This window comes from Gymnoscopelus braueri, assembly GCF_963280865.1.
Source record: "Gymnoscopelus braueri genome assembly, chromosome: 21".
Taxonomy (NCBI): Eukaryota; Metazoa; Chordata; class Actinopteri; order Myctophiformes; family Myctophidae; genus Gymnoscopelus; species Gymnoscopelus braueri.
In genome coordinates this window covers 49,230,561-49,253,787 of record NC_137623.1, presented here as the reverse complement: position 1 = coordinate 49,253,787, position 23,227 = coordinate 49,230,561, and the positions used below count along the sequence as shown (strand labels likewise).

The 23,227-nt window shown below is 43.5% G+C and overlaps 2 protein-coding genes across 7 annotated transcripts in view; one reads left to right on the top strand and one right to left on the bottom strand.

The window, feature by feature from the left end:
- The window catches only part of LOC308077650 (receptor-type tyrosine-protein phosphatase mu-like), a 146,294-nt gene extending 137,083 nt beyond the window's left edge, over positions 1-9,211 (top strand). For all 6 annotated transcript variants that reach the window (XM_080418468.1, XM_080418471.1, XM_080418470.1 and 3 more), the window contains 9 exons: positions 645-799; positions 1,498-1,633; positions 2,254-2,403; positions 2,652-2,825; positions 3,969-4,100; positions 4,418-4,543; positions 4,875-5,035; positions 5,526-5,661; positions 6,185-9,211. In XM_080418468.1, the coding sequence (XP_080274594.1) occupies positions 645-799; positions 1,498-1,633; positions 2,254-2,403; positions 2,652-2,825; positions 3,969-4,100; positions 4,418-4,543; positions 4,875-5,035; positions 5,526-5,661; positions 6,185-6,238 (1,224 nt within the window). In that variant the 3' untranslated portion in view covers positions 6,239-9,211. The remainder of the gene's footprint in view (positions 1-644; positions 800-1,497; positions 1,634-2,253; positions 2,404-2,651; positions 2,826-3,968; positions 4,101-4,417; positions 4,544-4,874; positions 5,036-5,525; positions 5,662-6,184) is intronic.
- A 340-nt stretch (positions 9,212-9,551) lies between these two features.
- On the bottom strand, positions 9,552-22,043 carry LOC308077031 (rho GTPase-activating protein 18-like; the record flags this gene model as incomplete). Its single annotated transcript, XM_080417559.1, has 11 exons — positions 9,552-9,585; positions 10,946-11,067; positions 11,551-11,664; positions 11,896-12,138; positions 16,852-16,989; positions 17,297-17,374; positions 17,658-17,749; positions 18,803-18,955; positions 20,598-20,676; positions 21,312-21,523; positions 21,908-22,043. 11 exons carry the CDS (start codon positions 22,041-22,043, stop codon positions 9,552-9,554), a joined length of 1,401 nt encoding a protein of 466 aa, XP_080273685.1.
- Between the last annotated feature and the right edge of the window lie 1,184 nt (positions 22,044-23,227).

Genomic DNA, 23,227 nt, shown 5'->3' with positions numbered 1-23,227 from the left:
ATCTGTACTTTTTTCACATGTGACAACCTCCTACTATGGAGTATAAATTATAGGCCTAATATTGTCTATATCAATCAAAAACAAAGCAATCATTGTAACTTAGTAACTCAAAGTTACTTGGATTAATTGTAATAAGTTACACTATTAGTTACTAATGATATTACCGTAATATTATTACTTAGTCAATAGTTACTGCCCAAACACTGGTTTTCAAAAGGAACATGAAATAAAATACAGACACACTCAAAACACTCTGAACACTAATAATTACATGGGATCACACACTGACAATAAATGAATTCAGAAGTTCTATTGCATGTATGAAACAAATGTAAATTACTCTAAATAGCAGAAATAAAAACAAATATGAAATATGCATTAATTGTTAATGGAATAATATGCATTTTGTTTCTATTAAATATGCATTTATTGTTTGTGAAACAATATATGTTTGTGTTTCTGAAATACGCATTGTGTGTGAAATATTATACTCTGCGCGTGTGTGTGTGTGTGTGTGTGTGTGTGTGTGTGTGTGTGTGTGTGTGTGTGTGTGTGTGTGTGTGTGTGTGTGTGTGTGCGTGCGTGTGCGTGTGCGCGCGCGCGCGTGTTGTGTGTGTGTGTGTGTGCGTGTGTGTGTGTTGCAGAGAGGGGCTCAAGAGATCAGAGAGATCGTTCAGTTTCATTTCACCGGCTGGCCGGATCACGGTGTTCCCTATCATTCTACTGGTCTGCTGGGCTTCATAAGAAGAGTCAAAGCCAAGAGTCCTGTCCACACTGGACCCATGGTGGTACACTGCAGGTACACTTGATCGCACACACATGCACGCACGCACACACACACTCACGCATGCACGTACACAAACCAACACACATGCAAACACACACACACACACACACACGCCGTGTGTACGAACCTTTAGTATAAATCAGCACAACTCTTAACCATAATCCATAACCTCAACCCCTAAAGTGTCCCATTCCTTTTATACCATTTGAAGCCCTTGTATCCTCTCACCCTCAAGCACTTACCAGCTGACGTCAGTTAAGTGTGTGAGGGTTCAGGACCTAAGGCTTTAGGGAGGACATTGGAACTGGGCCGGTGTCTCCTCTCAGTGAGCTGATAGTTTATATACTGTATGTGGAGTCACACTGCCCTCTACAGGTGTCATTGGTGTACTGCTGTCGTTGTACCGTAATTTTTCACTTCATGTATGTTTTGTATCAACAATCTAAATCTGCAAAGTAACTAGTAACTAAAGCTGTCAAATAATTGTAGTGGAGTAAAAAGTACAATAGTCGCCTCTGAGTATAAAGTATAAAAAGTGTGTGTGTGTGTGTGTGTGTGTGTGTGTGTGTGTGTGTGTGTGTGTGTGTGTGTGTGTGTGTGCGTGCGTGCGTGCGTGCGTGCGTGCGTGCGTGCGTGCGTGCGTGCGTGCGTGCGTGCGTGCGTGCGTGCGTGCGTGCGTGCGTGCGTGCGTGCGTGTGTGTGTGTGTCAGTGCGGGGGCGGGGCGTACAGGTTGTTTCATAGTGATTGACATCATGCTGGACATGGCTGACAGAGAAGGAGTCGTTGACATTTATAACTGCGTACGAGAGCTGCGTGCACGAAGGGTTAACATGGTACAGACTGAGGTATGACCACACACACGCACGCACGCACACACGCGCTGCTGCGCACACACACACACACACACACACACACACACACACACACACACACACACACACACACACACACCACACACACACACACACACACACACACACACACACACACACACACACACACACACACATACACACGCACACACGACAGTCGTACGAGCCACAAGGCCTCACTGTTGGAGTGCTATTTAAAAAATACAAATAAATAATTGAATAAATAAAAGAACTGCATCTGAATTGAGCAACTAACGATGTTACAGGACAAACAATTAAAAATGTACTCATAATTAATAATTATTTTTTAATTGATTTGTGAAAAATGAAGCTGAAGTTATAAAAGCACAAAAAACTAACAAACAAACAAACATTCATGTAACTAGTTGCATAATGATATACTACACAGTCAAGGAACCGTGCCAAATATAGGAACCTAGGATGTATTCCTGTATACACTGTAAAATTATCATTGTTAATTTAACTTTGAGAGTCCTCAATTATGTTCATCTCTCTCTCTGTCTCTCTCGCTCTCTCTCTCTCTCTCTCTCTCTCTCTCTCTCTCTCTCGCTCTCTCTGTCTCTCTCTTAAAGGAACAGTACGTGTTTATCCATGACGCCATCTTGGAGGCGTGTCTATGCGGTGACACCACCGTGCCAGCCAATCACCTGCAATCGGTCTACTATGAGATGAATCGGTTGGATCCTCAGACCAACAGCAGCCCAATCAAAGAAGAGTTCAGAGTAAACACGCCTTATAATAATAATAATAATAATGATAATCGATATACAGTAGTGTTTGGAACTATACAGTAATGTGTTGAACTATACAGTAGTGTTTGAAACTATACAATAATGTTTGGACTCTACAAGTATAGTAATACAAACGTGTGTGTGTGTGTGTGTGTGTGTGTGTGTGTGTGTGTGTGTGTGTGTGTGTGTGTGTGTGTGTGTGTGTGTGTGTGTGTGTGTGTGTGTGTGTGTGTGTGTAGACGTTGAACATGGTGACTCCTACACTGCGTGTTGAAGACTGCAGCATCTCCTTGCTGCCCAGGAACCATGAGAAGAACCGCTGCATGGATGTTCTGCCTCCAGACAGATGTCTGCCGTTCCTCATCACCATCGATGGAGAAACATCCAACTACATCAATGCTGCTCTCATGGATGTATGACACACACACACACGCACGCACGCACGCACGCACGCACGCACGCACGCACGCACGCACGCACGCACGCACGCACGCACGCACGCACGCACGCACACAACCACACACAACCACACACACGAACAAACGCATATCATGATAGTTGAAAGAAGACTTTAAACTATAACGACTGAAACTAAGTATTTATGAAAATGTTTACTAAGGGAATAAGACCCAGTGTAAAGTCAGGTCAAATACCCATTGACTTTAATGGCAGGTAAAGTATTCTGCAACCAGCAGGAGGGGAAATAGTGACACCTTCAAAGCCATTAATGAAAACTGCAGCGTTTTCTGTTTTCATTACTTCCTCATTGGCTTCATTTCCAGCGGCGGATGCTTGCTGCCTGGTCACCATAGAGGCATGGACTGTAAAAAGAAATGGACAAAGTGACGCCATTGGTTTCTACAGACCCGCTTTGAAGCCTTTTTTTTCAGCGATTTCAAATCCGCCATCTTTCTATACCCGATCCGAAATACAACCGGAAATAAATGCTATTGGCTGCAACCGCAGCGAGGGTGGGTCTTCACTCAGTAGAACCAGTAGAAACCCTAGAAATATACCGTACTTTATCATTATGTTTGTAATTAATGGGACCATAATTTACTAAACGCATATCATGATGATTTAAAAAAGACTAAACTAGTGATTGAAAACATAAAGTGTTTATGAAAAAGTTTACTAAGGTAATAAAATCAAGTTTAAAGTTCGCCCCAAAACCTCATTAAACGGTAGAAGGTGGAAAATAAAATCTGCTGGGCCATTAATACGAACACCAGGCTGAAAGAGAACCCGGAAGTGACCCCCTGTGCTTCAATTCCAGCACAGGGGGTTTGCCCCTTGCTGGTCACAAGTAATTGCAGTGATTTCAAAATGACACTGACTGAGCGTTCCTCAGTGTTCCTATTCCTTAAAGCTTGATCGATTCCTCTGTCTTCATCTCTCCTCCTTCCTTTCTCGCTCGGAGGCGGGGCTAAGGCGCGAGGAAGCGACGCGAGTGGATGATCCGAGGATGGAACTTTGAGTATTGGGTTCTGGCTATTGTGTCGTGGGTTTGATGTCACTTCCTCTTTGGTTGACTGTAACTTCCTGTGTTCACGCAGAGCTACAAGCAGCCGTCGGCGTTCATCGTTACCCAGCATCCTTTGCCAAACACCGTGAAGGATTTCTGGCGTCTGGTGTTGGACTATCACTGTACCTCTATAGTCATGTTGAATGATGTAGACCCCGCCCAGGTATACACACACACACACACACACACACACACACACACACACACACACACACACACACACACACACACACACACACACACACACACACACACCCACACACACACATAATGGCGTAATAACAAACATTAAAAGCACCTGTAGCAATTCATTGTGTGTGTGTGTGTGTGTGTGTGTGTGTGTGTGTGTGTGTGTGTGTGTGTGTGTGTGGGGGGGGGGTGTGTGTGTGTGTGTGTGTGTGTGTGTGTGTGTGTGTGTGTGTGTGTGTGTGTGTGTGTGTGTGTGTGTGTGTGTGTGTGTGTGTGTGTGTGTGTGTGTAGTTGTGTCCTCAGTACTGGCCAGAGAACAGTGTGCATCGTTCAGGTTCCATCCAGGTAGAGTTTGTTTCAGCCGACCTTGAAGAGGACATCATCAGCAGAATATTCAGGATCTACAACGCTGCACGGGTCAGTCACATACACACACACACACACACACACACACACACACACACACACACACACACACACACACACACACACACACACACACACACACCACACACATATGGCATAAATGCACATACATGGACGGACGGACGGACGGACGGACAGACAGACAGACAGACAGATGTATACTTGCATAGACAGACAGACAGACAGACAGACAGACAGACAGACAGACAGACAGACAGATAGATAGATAGATAGATAGATAGATAGATAGATAGATAGATAGATAGATAGATAGATAGATAGATAGGTAGATAGATAATAAGATGTATGTTTTGTCTATCAGCCACAGGACGGGTACCGCATGGTGCAACAGTTCCAGTTCCTGGGTTGGCCCATGTACAGAGACACGCCCGTCTCCAAGCGCTCCTTCCTGAAGCTCATCAGACAGGTGGACAAATGGCAGGACGAGTACGATGGAGAGGGACGCACCGTGGTGCACTGTCTGTAAGTGTTTTACCCCCACCTAGTGGTGAGAACCAAGAACTGTCAAATGTCATGCTGTTAATATGAACATAATGGAGAGGTCTGTGGTGGACAATAATAATAATAAAGTTGTTTATTTTGTTTTGTTTTGTTGTAAAGCAACTTTGGGTACTAAGAAAAGCGCTATTTAAATGTGATGTATTATTATTATAATTACTATTATTATTATTATTATTATAAAGTATTCAACTCCAGTTCTTAAGTATCTACTCCTGGTCAAATTAATATAGCTCAATACAAGTGAAAGTTGCTCTGTCAAATTTCTACTTGGGTTAAAGAGGACTCTCTCTCTCTCTCTTTCTCTCTCTCTCTCTCTCTCTCTCTCTCTCTCTCTCTCTCTCTCTCTCTCTCTCTCTCTCTCTCTCTCTCTCTCTCTCTCTGTCTCTCTCTCTCTCTCTCTCTCTCTCTCTCTCTCTCTCTCTCTCTCTCTCTCTCTCTGTCTCTCTCTCAGTAATGGAGGGGGTCGTAGTGGGGTGTTTTGTGCGATCAGCATTGTGTGTCAGATGCTGAAGCAGCAGAGAGCCGTGGATGTTTTCCACGCCGTCAAAACTCTGAGGAACAACAAACCAAACATGGTCGACCTGCTGGTGAGTATTGCCCTATCGTTTCGTTTCATTTTCTTTGAGACACACATACGGGTATTTCGGGGTGTGGCCGAATCCGCCATTACTTTTTCGGGTGAAACAACACAGCTTTCACCATTGGAATTGCACTCCGGAACGTACACGTTGTTACATTGTATGGGTTTATTTCGTCATAGCGCAACAAATGGTGAAGTATAGTATACTGTGCAGGTCATTGCAACAACCTCCGATCTTGTGAAAAATGAAAACGGGGCCGCCAAATATTCTAAATGTTCCGCGATTCTGACAATAATCATATTCTTTGAGACACATCCGAGTTTTTGCCGGGCCAAACAAAGGCATCACGTGATGTTTATTTCCTTACCAACACCAACAACATGTTGTTCTTTGTGTTACTTTAATTACTGTTATATACTGATATACTTTCTCTCTCTCTCTCTCTCTCTCTCTCTCTCTCTCTCTCGTCTCTCTCTCTCTCTCTCTCTCTCTCTCTCTCTCTCTCTCGCTCTCTCTCTCTCTCTAACAGGACCAGTATAAATTCTGTTATGATGTGGCTCTGGAGTGTCTCACTTCTACTTAGTATCTCCCCCTCTCCTCTCCTCTCCTCTCCTCTCCTCTCCTCTCCTCTCCTCTCCTCTCCTCTCCTCTCCTCTCCTATCAGCACTTTGAGTAGAAGGAGTTCAACTACTGTCTGGAAACATAAGACAACAAGAAACACACACACACACACACACACACACACACACACACACACACACACACACACACACACACACACACACACACACACACACACACACACACACACACACACACACACGGTCAAAGAAATGCATGTGAAACACACACATGCATGGAAAGCCCCCAACACACATACACACACACACACACACACACACACACACACAATTCTTGGTCGTCCATGGAACGTGAAGAGACTCAAACTTCTCCCTGCTCACCTGTTGTCACGACAATTATTATTATTATTATTATTTACAAACCTGTAAAAAATGGTTGCCTTCAAAAACAAAATGGCCGCTGGGATTTCAGTCACAGACTTTCTACGGCACGCCCTCTGTTGTCATGGTTACGGGTCTACTTTGATGTTGTTGTTGGACGGATGGACAGACGGACGGAGACAGGACACGTTGAAAAGGTTTCAAATGACGAGCAAGACTGTGTTTTTATAAATAAAGTTAATGTACTGAATTTTTTTTCCTGAATCTCACCGCTGAAATGTCATTGTGTTTTATTAGTTTTTTTATTACACTGTACAGGAGGAGAGAGAGAGAGAGAGAGAGAGAGAGAGAGAGAGAGAGAGAGAGAGAGAGAGAGAGCTGCGTGGAGCTTCAGTCTGACATTGGCTCCAGTGTAGGCGATTAGAAGGGGGAGGGGATTCAAATTTCCATAAACCAATAACAAGAGATCCACGGATCCGCCTACATCTGACGTCATCGCACAGCTTGTTTTAGCAGATCTTCGCTGATTGGCATGTCGTTAGACCCACCCCCACCTCCGACTCTCATTGGACAATACATTTTTGTACCGAATAAATCCCAGGTTCACATTATAACACCAGACCAAGAGAGGCAGTCCACTCTAGAACCAGGCTGAGAGAGAGAGAGAGAGCGAGAGAGAGAGAGGGTCAGTTGAGATCCCAGATCAGCATGGTGACATCATAGACCAGTGGTCAGATGGGTGGGCCGTGTGCATTTTCTGAGCTTGTTGATTTTAATGATTAATCAAATGATTGTGTTCTGGCTTGGATCAATGGACAACTGGATTTATTATATCGGCATCACCTCTTGATATTAATGTTGTATCATCATTAAAGCCAATTATTTGGGGTCCCACTTACCATACCTTCGCGGCCCAATCAGTGGGCACCGGCCCACAGATTGAGAAACCAGTGTTGTAGAACGTCAATCTGTTTACATTCCCAGGGCACGAAAACCGTGTTGTGATTGGTCGAAAAAGACGTTAGTCGCGCCCTATAGACGCTGTTTCTCCTGGTGAGACGAGGCTGCTAACGAGGTTAGGTTTGTTATGGAAATAATCATCATTTTCTGATTGGTTCATCTTGGATCTGATCTGGCCTTCAGAGTGAAGCTGTTTATAATGTAAATATTAGAACAGATATTTATTCCTTCTGTTGTTGTTGATATTATCAGTATCGTTATTCTTCTTATTGTTTATTTTTTTCTCATTATTATTATTGCTGTTATCATTGTTATACTTGTGAAGCACACGGACACAGACAATCATGTGTTTTTAGTTGATTTATCACCAGATTCTGACATGAAATAAACACGGTCATGGTCAAACACTAGATCTTAATGTTAATCCAGGCGTTTCATCTCTTTGGTCAGTATTTTGTATTTCAAACTGGTATGTCTGTCTGACAGCCATACCAGTTTGAATTAAAAGATCATTTAAAGGGGATTCACGTGGAATGTCTTGACACAGATGGTCTCTAGAGGGTGAAGTTGAGGGAAAGTTATTAGAAAATTCTCCGTCAGAGATCAGCCAATAAGCTCTATGCACAGCAGCCATATTGGCAAGAGATTGGGCTGCTTCCTTACTTCCTTCACAGATGTTACCCAATAGCAGAATGTTTCCAGTGAGACAACATACACACTAACAGAAAGGATGATTAATTTAGGAAGATACACCATCCTGATTGGAGCCACCAGAGGCGAAATGGTACACACATCCTCTGACGGCAAATCTTGCGAACGTCCAATGTTTACTGGTGCTAGATCCCACGAGAGTGTGTTGCTGGGACAGAGAAAGGTTGATAATGAAGTAGTTTTTTCTCCTGATTTGTCTCTCTGAAAAAAAGCCATTTTAGTATGAAAATATTGGGAATATTGTGTGGCTTGTGATGACCTGGTCCAATATTTAGTTCAGTGACCATGGAGCTAAAGAATGGTTCAGAAGCTGTGTTCACGTTCACTCTTCTATTGGAAATGATGGACTCCAACCTGCTTCCGGTCTCCTAAAAAGGCGGCCACCTACTTCATACAGATACAGGAAGTAAAACGGAGATGGCATGTCTTCTTGCTATTTTGGTCTTGGCTAACAGCACCCTGACTATGTTTGACCTGAATGGGACGGAGCCTTAATCATTGGGAACGGCTGTGAAGGAAGTAAGGAAGCAGCCCAGTTTATTGCCAATATGGCCGCTGTGCATAGAGCCTATTACATCACATCCATTTATTTATTGGTGATTTATTGGTTACAAAATTAAATACATTCTTAATGTCTTGTTTTTTTTAATGAAGATACACATTTGCCAAATGCTGAAGTATCATGACTCTGTTAATGTAACCTGGATTGTATATGACTCTGCTAGTTTAACTTGGATTATATAACGCTGTCAATCTAACCTGGATTATATACTGTATAACTCTGGGTTAATCTAGCCTGGGTTAAACATGACTGTCGTTGCATTCCCGTTGTTTTTGGAAACATTTTGATTTGTCTTGTATGACTGTAAAGTTTAAACTACTTAAATACATGAAGATATATAAACCAGAATTACATTCTACAAGTATGACTGTTATTTTTTAATTAAACTATCTTGTACTTGCTGGGTTTTCAGATTCAGACAACACACACACACACACACACACACACACACACACACACACACACACACACACACACACACACACACACACACACACACAGGAGTGCATTATTGTTATAATTATTATTATTATTATTATTTTTATTATCAATATTATATAACTTCTATACGCCTCACACGTATGAACCGTTGATTCTTAATTGTAACTGTCAGGTATAAATGTACTGTGGACCACATCCAATAGCAACCAAGAAAATATATCTCGAGAGGATCTTCTTTCATGTATCGTCAGATGTCCAGCTCAACATCGAGCAGCCATGCCCTCGTCTCTGGTACTACGTGGAAGAGTCAGGTATGAGGGTGGTAATATGTTGCTCAGTCTGCTGGGGCTCACCACAAATTTATGCTACACTGTTTGGCCAGGCCCCACTTCTTCATGGATGAGGCGGCTCAGCAGGATCCATTGCCGGCACGTAGGTCTTCACCAATGACCGCATCCCCTAAGTCCCAGATGTAGTGACGGATTCGCCTGTCTCCTTATTGTAGGGATGGCACTGCTGTCGCCCCATATCCACCCGCAGCAGAGCTCAAATCACACACCCCTACCACAGTCTGTCACCCTGTGACCCTGATAACCAGCCAATAACCAATCAAAAACGAGGCGTGGCTGTCCACCAGGGCTATGGGACTGCAACCGTGACTACAGATCCCATATAGCCCGGGATCGGCAAAAATGCTTATAAACAACTTACTTTTGGGGAAAGTGAAAAATAATCTTGGTCAGTTCCTGCATTATGTCAATGTTTATGTGCAACTAAACATCGATTGACAAACCCACTGAGGAGAAACATCCAGAACTCACTGACAGTGTTATCCATATATCATAAATACATTTAATATCATGAGTATTGTAAATACATGTCATAATAATGAATATCATCAATAGAAGATGATGCGTGCACGCGTGCATGCGTTCATCAATGTGTGTGTGTGTGTGTGTGTGTGTGTGTGTGTGTGTGTGTGTGTGTGTGTTAGGTGTTAGGTGGTTTGAGGATCCAGCTGCAGGTTGGATTAACACGATAAACCTCCAACAACACTGTGTTTTCATGGAGACGCCTCTCACCTGACAGACAGGCAGACAGAAAGATAGACAGACAGACAGATTAGCTTGTGAATCAAACAAATGTCGTCAACAGCTGTGTTACGTGTGTGTGTGTGTGTGTGTGGGTTTGTGAACGTACCGATATTTCCTCCTACTTCAAATAAACACTGGTCACCTCTGCAGACAGACAGACAGACAGACAGTTTAAATACATGTATTACATTGTAACACAGCGTTCATGATGTCAATAGGTTATGATGTTATAATGTTATAATGTTTCACTCCATCAAGCAGCTGCAATCGAACAGATCCACTGCTTGACCCTCGTGTTCATAAAGTCATACAGTGTAATATAGGGATGCACGATGAATCAGACACCATATCGGTATCGGCGATATCGGCCTTAGAAATGCACTATCGGTATTGAATCGATAAAGTTGCAGTGCCCAACCGTATACATAACCGTATACATAACCGTATACATAACCGGATATATTATCCGTGTGTGTGTGTGTGTGTGTGTGTGTGTGTGTGTGTGTGTGTGTGTGTGTGTGTGTGTGTGTGTGTGTGTGTGTGTGTGTGTGTGTACTAACTTGTTGTCAAAGTGAGACATGACGTCTCTCACTCTGGTGTTAGCGTCCAGCTGCATCGCCATCGATACCTTACTATGGAATGGAGCATGAACCCTGATGACCCCTTCACACAACACTGTCAACTACACACACATACACACACACACACACACACGCAAATGTATTAGATTTAGTGTTAGTTTTAGTTGTTTAATGATCTAGGCCAATATTTAACAAGGTCCAAAACATTGCAAAATGTTCAGATCTGCAAGCTCATAATGTGTCGTGTTTTTTATTTATTTATTTTTTATGATTTGTACTTTATTTTCTTTTTTAGACAAACTTACAAAAAATTTACTTTCAGCATTGATGCAAGCATATTTAGACAAAACATACAATAAACATCACAAGAACATTCTTATTCAAATAACGACATTACTGACCATTATAACGAGACAAGACATACCATACACATAATACAAATAAACAAACCGTGAAAACATAAAGACATCAACAAAAAGAAAAATCTAAAATACAGTCCACAGAAGCATTTAATGTGTCGTGTTGTGCCACATTGTGAGCTTCATTGATTGATTGACAAGCAGACAGGAGGTAAGGTGTCTCACCTCGTTCTTGTCGTTCTTGCGTCCTAAAACTATGCGTTTGGTTTTCTCCGCCACCGTTTCCTGTTTCCTGTGAGAGTTCATCCTCCTCAGCTGAGACAACAGGAAGCAGGGTACCTACAAACAGGAAGTGACAACATGCGTATCATATTTATGATGAGAAAAATCTTTATTGATTGTGGAGGGAAATTCAGGTGTCATACCAATCACACAGGTCTTTAAGCAGTTAACAGACCATAAATAATGAATTGTGTGTGTGTGTGTGTGTGTGTGTGTGTGTGTGTGTGTGTGTGTGTGTGTGTGTGTGTGTGTGTGTGTGTGTGTGTGTGTGTGTGTGTGTGTGTGTACCATAAACAGAACATCCTGGTACTTGATCATCATTTTGACCAAGTGGGCGGAGACAGACATCATGGCAAGCTCCTCCTCCTCATGCCGTCGCCTGGCAGCGACACCGCCCATCCACCTGCTCCTGTTGCCGTGCCGACGGCAGGTGTGGAAGAGGTTGGGGGCGATCACCATGGCGACGTTCCACAGAGACATCCTGTTGTAACGCTCATGATTGACAATCTGTCTAAAGAACTGTAACAACACCTACAGAGAGACAGACAGACAGACATAGAGAGACATAAGCCAAATTGCAGAGAGAGAGAGACAGAGAGACAGAGAGAGAGAGAGAGAGAGAGAGAGAGAGAGAGAGAGAGAGAGAGAGAGAGAGAGAGAGAGAGAGAGAGAGAGAGAGAGAGAGAGAGAGAGAAAAGAGATATAGCCATCTATAGCCATATACCCATCTTCATCCACCTATCCGGAGTCTGTTTGCAGAGGTAAAAGTTCAAGCAGATAACTGCAGACTTCCCTTTCCTGGGCAACATTAACCACTTTACCACTTTATGCTGGGGGATTCCGAGGTGTTCCAGGACCAGATATCTGGTCCTCGATCTGGCCTCCTCCCGCTTGTATCCGCGATCATGTTCTTTCGATCATGGCCCCCACTTCATGACCAAACGGCTTTGCCTCTCTTTTCATCAAAACAGCGTGGTACAGCAAACGCAATACCGCTCCTGCTGCTCTAATTCTCCGGCTGATCTCCTGCTCCATTCTCCCCAGCCCTTACTCAAGACCCAGAGACCCAGTGAACAAGACCCAGAGATACTTAAGGTCTCCTTCCCTTCCTGGAGTGGGCAATCCACCGGTTTCCTGCCGAGATATGCTGTTGTCATGTTAAAGTAATACAGTGTCATATTTATATAGTAGTCTTTCTGGCGACATCTCTGCTAGCTCCGTTGTCATTAGCCTACATCATCTATCTGTGGTCTGTTAGAACTGCAATTCCCAGGATTCAGTTCGAAACAACATGTTCCCCATTTATGGATGGGAGACAGGGTTTGAATCTACCCTTATCTGACCCTTTTTTCCTCCCTCACACACTCCCTGGCCTGCCAACCACAGAGGTTGTGGGTTTTGAATTCACCGTGGTGCATTCGGCTTTGTCGGGCGTCTATGTGAACACAATTGGCACGTGTTCGAGGGAGGGAAGCCGGGCAGGGAGGGTGATATTGGTCATTGCACCTACTCCTATACAGCCTGGGGCGGCACCTGTCAGCAGGGAGTGTTGGGTGGGAGGAGTAGTCCTCCCGGTGGGGGCTGCAGTGACAACACAGATATGTAAGTAATTTAACTTATATGTATGTATAAATGAATGAATGAATAAATGAAAACAGTTGACGTACTTCTGTGGCCTAATGGCAGTGTGCACTGCTGATCGTAGGGTTGGGATCCTTTAGGATTTAACGATTCCGGTTCGATCCCTTAACAATTCCTACATTAAAAAAACAAATCTATAATTTTGGTCTTCATTATATTATTTTGCTAAACACAAATTCAATCATATGTTCAGTATTGCATAATGTATTATTGTAGTGGTTCTCAAAGTGAGGTCCAGGGACCCTATGAGTTTTGGAGGGGGTTCCAAATGGACCCTTACAGGTCTGTACATGTAACTCTTCCATTTGTACACCATTTGTATGGTGGTCGTTGAAACTAAAAGGTTTGAGAGCCACCGACATTGTAAATGTATAGCAGACAGGAATGCCACATACCAGCTCTGACAGTGTTATAAACCGGTTCCAAAACCGGTTCCAAATGTGATGGAACCGATTTCGGTACCTAAATGTTGGATCTGGTTCCTCCAGTTCAGACAGACAGACAGACAGACAGACAGACAAACAGACAGACAGACCAGTGGTTGTTAAAGTGGGGTCTGGGGACTCCCCAGCAAAAGCATTGATAGTTAACCACATGGACCGTTGTGGGTCTGTAACACTGATAGTGTACAAATGGAACCATATGGACCCTTTCGGGACCATTTGGTTCCCTTTGTGCACTCTCAGAGTTAAAGTAACATTGAGAATTTTACATTATTGATTGGGGGTCCCAGAGATTTAAAGTGTTATCAAATGGGGGTCCGTGGTCTAATGCATATCCAAGTGGGGGTCCTAGAAATAAAAACCACACAGTAAAATCTAATATGGAGGTCCCTGGCATATATCTTTTCAAGTAGGGGTCCACAGGCTAATATCAATTTGGGGGTCCTTGACATGAAAAAGTTTGAGAATCATGTATTCTAGACTTATAGACTCCTACAAGACTACAAATACTATTTACGAGTAAATACTATCACGTAGACAAGAACCTAGCATAGTGGCAAAGATAGAAGTTGCAAAAGTCTCAAAAAGAAAGAAAGATGAAGTCTGCTTCAACCAGCTTTCCCTGCTGGAGCGTCAGAAGTATTTCCCGTCATTCTCCTCTGTTCCACTGTATGCAACTTGTTCCTGTCCTTGACATCTGTTGCTGTTGGTAGTAAGGCTGCCAGTTCCCACCTGATGTCCTGTGAGAGTCCGGATTTTCCTCAGACCATACCGAATAACTGCTAGCTTGCATAACGCTTTCAGACTAGGACTTAAGTCCAAGATGTACAGGTCATCTGTGTTATCTCCGAAGAGGATGATACGATCTCCCACCATGCAACAGTACATCCTCGAACACAGACCTGCCTCCTTGGGCTCCACCTTCTTCCAAGAGAAGATCTCTGGATTTAATTTCCACAGATCATTGAAGGTCCGGTTCAGACAAAGGTTCCTGCCACCAAATATGTACAGCTCTCCATTGTAGGCAAAGGCTGAATGACGCACGCGTCCTCCTGCAAGAAGCTCCGCAGAAGGCGTTCTCAGCCAGAGGTTGGTCAGAGTGTCAAACACTCTTATGTCGTTGTATGGGTCCTTGTAGTTGTCCCCTCTTCCCCCAAACACAAACATCTTTTTCCCGATGAAGGTGGCAGAGTGACATTCTGAAACAGATCCTGGGTTGCCTCTGGGTTTAACTAAAGACCAGACCATTGCGGTGGTGTTCAACTTATAGAGGTCTTTAGTGCATCCAGTCCGGGTCCATCCTCCATACACATACATGACCTTCTTCAAGACACAGGCTGAGTGGCCCCACCTCGCCTCTGGAACAGTCCCAGAAACCTCGGGCTTGAACCATCTGTGGGTGCCGACATCGAATGCATAAAGCATGTTGCAGTACTGCCTTGGCTCACCCTTACACCCTCCCCAGATATAGATTATACTTTCTATCAGCACAGCTGTGTGGCCCCAACGCCTGGAAGGAGTCTCACGGACACGTTCTATTCTTCCAGTTGTCACTGCTGGGAGCAACTTCATCCAGCGCAAAGATACTGCGTTGAAGACATGCACATCAATCTGATCCTTGTTGTACAACCAATACCCTCCAAATGTGTACACCCTTTGTCCCTGTGCTACAGCAACATGGTCAACCCCGTCTGGTCCTCCTCTCTCTTTGGTCACCATCCAACGTAACATAGCAATAACACTCTCTCTTCCTCTCCGTCAGTCTGTCCTTTCTGTATGTCTATCTCTTATCTGTGTCTCTGTCTCTGTATCTTTCTTTCCAGTAGTGTGCTATGTAATCACTCTACCTATGTAACCTATGTATGTAATCACTCTACCTATACACCCTACCTATGTAACCTGGGAATGTGATCACCCTGCCTATGTACATATGTATTCACCCTACCTATGTAACCTATGTATGTAATCACCCTACCTATGTAACATGGGAATGTGATCACCCTATGTAAACTGTGTGTAATCGCCCTGCCTATGTAATCACCCTACCTATGTAACCTATGTATGTAATCACCCTACCTATGTAATCCGTATGTAATCACCCTGCCTATGTAACCTATGTATGTAATCACCCTATCTATGTAATCTGTATGTAATCACCCTACCTATGCAACCTGGGAATGCAATCACCCTACCTATGTAATTTATGTATGTAATTACCCTACAGCAGCTTATATAGGGTGACCAGAGCTGCTGGACAACACAAACTGTTGCCATGCCTTCGCCAAACTTTGACCCTAAGCTGATGCTTTGATGTGATTGATTGATTAATTGATTGATTGATTGATTGATTGATTGATTTGATTGATTGATTGATTTGATTGATTTGATTGATTGAATACTTTATTACCTTAAGAGTGTCTCTGTGGGCTTCAGGTAGTAACATGGTCAACAACTGGAGAGCTTGAATCTGATGGACGGAACAAGACAGACCTGTACACACACACACACACACACACACACACACACACACACACACACACAATAAATTAGTTCAGATTGTTTAGGTTTTTTCTGTCGTTTTTTGCTTTTTACCCTCTTTTTCTCCCCAATTTAGTCGTTATGCCATTTAGTTCCTCCCCACATTTGTGTGTTGTATCCTACTGACTCACCTGCCAGTGAGGAGCCCCCACCGGGAGGACATGGAGTCTTTGTTCTACTCCTCCCGCCCAACACTCCCTGCGGACAGGCGCCGCCCCAACCCCAAGGAGTACCTGCACCCTCCCCACCCGGCTTCCCTCCCCCGAACACAAGCCAATTGTATTTGTATAGAGGCTCGACAACGCCGGATGCACCACGGTGGATTCGAACCCACAACCTCCGTGGTGGTGGGCATTCACTCAACCACTGCGTCACCCAAGTGATTTTGATATTCTTGACCTCAAATGTGGCGCAATATAGAGGGTAGTGTAAAAACTGAAATAAATTGGGTAAAAATTACTTACTCAGAGATTGTGAATCAAATAGTTGCCTATCCTTCACATAAACGTCGCTACTGAAATTGGTGTAAATATGAAAATAATTCACAAATACTGAATTTACATTTGTGTGTATGTGTGTATGTGTGTATGTGCGTGCATGCGTGCGTGTGTGCACCTGGTACAGCTGTGTAAGCAGGGAGGTACCGGGAGGTGAGGAGAGGAAGAGGAAGCTCTCTGATGAAGAGTTTGAGGAGTCCCGCCGCATCGGCCTGTCTCACCTCCTCCCAGTTCACCTCATACAGCCATGCAGACCTGTCTATCTGCTCACGAAGAGCCTGCGGGATGACACACACATACATACACACACACACACACACACACACACACACACACACAAGCACGCACACATTTACTATACTTGTGAGGACATCAACTTCATAATAACAGGTCGCACACAGACTTTTTCCATGAGAGGGCCAGACGTCATAAGTTTCCGTTTGGTCACATCCTGTCCCATGAAGTCACTATAGTACTATTTGAGAGTGAAAATATGTTGTCTCAAGTAGTAATAGTAATCATAGTAGTAATAGTAATCATACTAGTGATAGTAAGTAATCGTATGAGTACCTTCAGTCTGGCTGCTGAACCTGGAACTCTGAGAATCCCTTCAGTCTGTAAACCTCTCTGTTCCAGTATGGACAAGAGCTACACACACACACACACACACACACACACACACACACACACACACACACACACACACACACACACACACACACACACACACACACACACACACACACACACACACACACACACACTGTATATCAGTCGATACAGTCATTAAATCACAACACAGGGCCATTAAACACGTTGCGACGCATTACAAGCTTGTTGTTTGCCTATTCTTGGTGAACAATATGGTGTAGAGGGGGTACTCATGTCCAATGCATTCAGTGTAAGTGGTTAATATTGTTATTGTTGTTACCTTGGTGAGGAACAGAGGGACCTTGACACCAGGATGAGTCTTCCTGTCATTCTCCAACAGAACAGAGAGAGGCACTCCAAACACACCTTTATCTAGAGAGACAGACAGACAGAGAGACAGGCAGACAGGCAGACAGACAGACAGACAGACAGACAGACAGACAGACAGACAGACAGACAGACAGACAGACAGACAGACAGACAGACAGACAGACAGACAGACAGACAGACAGACAGACAGACAGACAGACAGACGCACAGAGTTTGAAGTCGTCGTTCGGGCGGTTCTCCTCTAGATATGTTGGTGACAAACTAATCCTAACTAACTACAACTAACTACAACTAACTAACTAACTAACTAACTCACTCACTCACTCACTCACTCACTCACTCACTCACTCACTCACTCACTCACTCACTCACTCACTCACTCACTCACTCACTCACTCATGACTATTTGATGGATAGATATAGAGTATATCTTCTATATATATGTGGTATTTGAGGTATTTGCAGTACTACATTTATTCCCAAGTTGTGCTAGTATTGTTGTCAGTTGTATAGCACTGGTAGCATTAGTAATAGTTGTACATACCTCTGGTTCTGTGTAAGCGTGGTATTCGAGGTATTTGCAGTACTTGGTGTATTCCCAGGTTGTGGTACATTGTTGTCAGTTCTATGAAGGAGATGAAAGCCAGTGTGCCCATATCTGCTGATGACAGATCTGGTACCGCTGTCACCCCCTGCTGGGTGAGCACTGTACTGCACTGCACACACACACACACACACACACACACACACACACACACACACACACACACACACACACACACACACACACACACACACACACACACACACACACACACACACACACACACATACACATACACACACGCACAGACACACACACACACACACACACACACACACACACACACACACACACACACACACACACACACACACACACACACACACACACACACACACACACAATGATTATTGTGAAATATACACCAGTGAAAGATTATAACTTTTGTTTAATAGTAAAAACTTAAAGTGTAACATTAAAGTGTATAACTTTTGTGTGGAAACGCGTCCTGTGTGCATAGAATGACAGGGCCAAAAGGTCAAAGGTCACACTCACAGGCAGGTCAGGGTCGTCTCCGTTGAGACAGTGACAGTCCACACAGGCCCCTCCCCTCATGTGTTCGGACACGCCCTCAGAGTACGGCGTGTCGCGCAATAGCCAATGAGAACACTCCAATTGGACGACGCTCGTGGGTGAGTGCGTGTCTGTTGGAGAGTGTGTGTGTGTTGGAGAGTGTGCGTCTGTTGTAGAGTGTGTGTCTGTTGGAGAGTGTGTGTGTTTTGCAGAGTGTGTGACTGTTGTAGGAGAGTGTGTGTGTTTTGTAGAGTGTGTGTCTGTTGTAGGAGAGTGTGTGTGTTTTGTAGAGTGTGTGTCTGTTGTAGGAGAGTGTGTGTGTATTTCGGGTATCTGATCCTGAATGGGTGAGAAACTTGGGAAAGGTGGGCGCCCTGGAAGTTTACACACACACACACACACACACACACACACACACACACACACACACACACACACACACACACACACACACACACACACACACACACACACACACACATATATATATACGGCATATATTATAATTATAGTTATATATATCTCTATATATATGGTTAACATTGAGCAGAAACAGGAGCACATCTAGCATAACAAGACTGAATAATACATGTGTGTTTGTAGGGGGAATTTCATAGGTTTCCTAAAAGCATCTTTGCCAATAACAGTGCACTTTCAAACATGTAAAGCATTTATTTTCTTTAATGAAGAAAATACACAAATACACATCCACATGACGTTGTCAGCCAGGGAGAGGGGAGGGGGGGGAGGGTGGTGGGATGGTCGGGGGAGAAGAAAACCACGCCTACTTAAGAGACCATTTGTAGGATTTGTGTACTACTTCGCCTCTAGTGGCTCCAGTGTAGATTGTGTATCTTGCTAAATTAACAATCTTTGGTAGAACTGTCAGGAACATTGTATCTTATGTATCGTTCCTATTGTTTCCTGTTCTCCTTGTACTTTTATTGTGTAGTGATGTCCTAGTGTTTCCTGTCTGCCCTAGTGTTTGCTACCTGTTTTGTCTCACCTCCCTGTGATTGCTCGTTTCTCCACCTGTGTCCTGTTAGTCTCCCAGCCAATCCCTGTGTTGATTGTCTTTGAGTTTCACCTGTGTCTTGTTAGTCTTCTTGTTAGTCTGTGTCTAATTAAACCTCCCTGTGTTCAATGTTCTTTTGTCAGATTATAGTTAATGTCATGGTGTGTCCTGCCCTTGTAGTTGTATGTCCTGCTTTAATACCAGTTTGCCTCCTGAGTTTGTTAACAAATCATCATTGAACTTCATCTGCCTGTGTGGTTCTGCACTTGGGTCCAATACTTGTCTCATTTTGTGACAAGAACTCCTTCGGAAAGCCTTAGTAGCATCCTCTGTTCCCCGCTTATTCCAATTTCTTTCATTTTTTCCCCCGCTTATAAGGAGAATTTAACCCAGGTCCAGACAGATTTCTTTTTTCAATGAATTTGCAATTGATTTCTGTCTGGACCTGAGTATTATTCTCCTTAAAAGTTAGTTAATTAGTACTACAATACTGTGCTGTAGGGATGTAAAAAATGAGAAGGAAAAAAAGTCATGCTGTGTGATGGTGGGTTGCCCCGTGCCCAGTCTGTTGTGTGCTTGTACTGTGAGGGGGTGCAGGGCCGGTGCGCGCACACACACACACACACACACACACACACACACACACACACACACACACACACACACACACACACACACACACACACACACACACACACACACACACACACACACGCATGCATGCACACACAGGCATATACAGGCAGACAGACAGGTACCTCTGTGTTTATGGATGGTCTTGGTTGACCTATGGTAGCGATTTGGTTTGGAGGGGGGAGGGGGACTCTCATCACCGCACTGTCAGTGAAATAAACAGTACAAGAGTCCGAAAAAAAAGTGGAACAGTCAGTAAAACAGTGGAACAGTCAGTAAAACAGTACAACAGTCAGTAAAATAGTACAAAAAGTCAAACATATTTAATGAGTGAAGGAGCACCTAATAGACATCATCATGTCCAGTGTTTATTGATGCCCATGAAGTTCAAACCTATCATTGATTGATTGATTGATTGATTTTTATTAACAAGTTAGTTAACAGTACAGGTAGTCAAAAGTCAAAAGTTATGCTAAAAGGATAACACAAAAAGCCCCAGGGGGCTTGTTTCCATTGTGGTCCATTGTACTCAATTCATCAGTAAGACATACAATACAATACAATACAATACCATACAGTACAATACATGCTCCATTAGCAGCAAAAGATATATTTACAGAAAAAGGGGGGGTGGGGGCGGGTGTTCCAAGGTGTTATATAAGCCCAATTGTATTTTGAGGTCAGCCATTATTTTACTGTAGGTTAGTTTTGAGTTTGGATAGCAAGTCAATCTTTTTAATGGGTTTTGGTAGGTCATTCCACATTTTGGTGGCAGGAATGTAGAATGTATTTTTCCCCATGTTTGGGCCTAATTTTGGGGGAAAAGTGGCCAAACATACCGTATTGAACAGATCTTGGACATGTGTGATTGGCGGTCGGTTCCTCTTCCTCATTGTATGGTTGTACTGGTCCAACTTCTTCCTCACTGTGGTGGCCTGTTGCCGAGACAACGTAGACAGCAGTGCCTCCGCTGGCCCCTCCCCCGACGACGAGCCTGTCAACAGGGAGGATAGTCCCGCCTCCACCAGCCACGCCTCTTCTAGCTCCGCCTCTGGATGGTGAAAACAGGAAGTGAAAACGAGAGTGTGTAAATGTAGAGTCTGTGCTCTGATGGCAGTGGTTCTTAAACATACAGGGTCATGGTGAATTTTGGGTCGTGGAGCTGTTTTCATGTAGCCTGTAATCCAGACAGATTCACTTCCTTCAGATTTAAATGTACACATCCAGGCTAGTTTTTATGGGTTGCAAAAGCAAAATAGATATTTACATATTTTCCTCAAAAATATCTTTGAAAGAATATTCAGAAATAAGAACAATAAAACATTTATTAAAAAAAGGAATACAAATGTTTACTTGTGACCCATAAAAACAGGTCCGCAACCCAAAATGAGCCACAGTCCTAGGTTTGGTAAAGCGTGTTGTACAGTATTGGTACCATCCACGTGACGGATGTCTTCCTCGTCTTCATCATGTTCTTCATCTTCCTGCTCCTCTTCATCAATGCTCCTCACCTCGTTCCACAGCGTTTCCATGGCAGCATGGCGACGCTCAACGCTCACAGGAAGTGACATCATCCTGGAGACCAAGAGACAGGAACTGACAACCTGCTGTTCATTTCCACTGATCCCGCTCCTTTGAGCAAGGCATTAATTATGAGCTAGACTGCTCCAGTAGAGAGAGCCACGAGTAGATACTAGTGGATGATTACATTTTGAGGTACTTTTACTTTACTTTACTTACTATGTCAATCTTTCAATACTTGATACTTCCACTTCATTGCATCTCTGAGGAAAATATTAAACTTCTTACTCCATTACAATAATTTGAAAACTTAAGTTGAGGTTACTAGTTACTAGTTAATAGTTGCAGATTTTGTTAAATATGACAAAACACATTAACCAATGGTTGGACTGGTCAGCTCCCAGGACAACAGTAGAAGACTGTGGTTGTACTGGTCAGCTCCCAGTACAACAATATTAGACGGTGGTTGTAGGCCGACTGGTCAGCTGCCAGTACAACCACAGTCTACTGTTGTACTGGTCAACTGCCAGTACATTAAGTACAACAGTATTATGACACAGGTGAGTGTGCGTTTGTGCTAAGGTGAGGTGGCGTTCTTTCAACTTACTATTATATATTAATATGTTTGTGCGTGTGTGCGTGCATATAGGAAGTGATGTTTGTAAAGTGTGTATTGATTGATGTGTAATGGTGAGGTGTTTCCCGGGGGAAGCTAAAGTGCAGCACACATTGTGCTGCTTAAGAGCTTCCTGGCTAACGCTAATACTAAGCACAATGCACTGCTTCATAACAGCTTCCTGGCTAAAGCTAATGCTTGCTACTGTGTGTCCCAACTCCATTCTAATATATACAGCAGTGGTTCTCAACCTTTTCAGGCATTACATTTAGTTTGACTCGGTTCCACAGATAAATATTGTGAAAATAGTCGATCTACAAGCTCAGCTTGTACCACTGCGATACAGTACTAATGCAATAGTGTTGCTGTTGGGCGTACAGAGACCTCTTATCTCCGTATTTCAACATTGTATGTTTTTTTGCAGATTAATGCCGGGGTCATCCCTATGTTCCCCGGGTTCTATGTTCCCCCACTAAGGTTAGGGTTATACTTCGTCGCACAAGAGTGTCATACAAAAGGAGTGAAAATAGCTGATCTACAAGTTCACAAGAATCACATCACGTCGTATCGTGAAGCGTTGTGAACTTGTAGATGATCCTGCTATTTTTAAAATAGGCA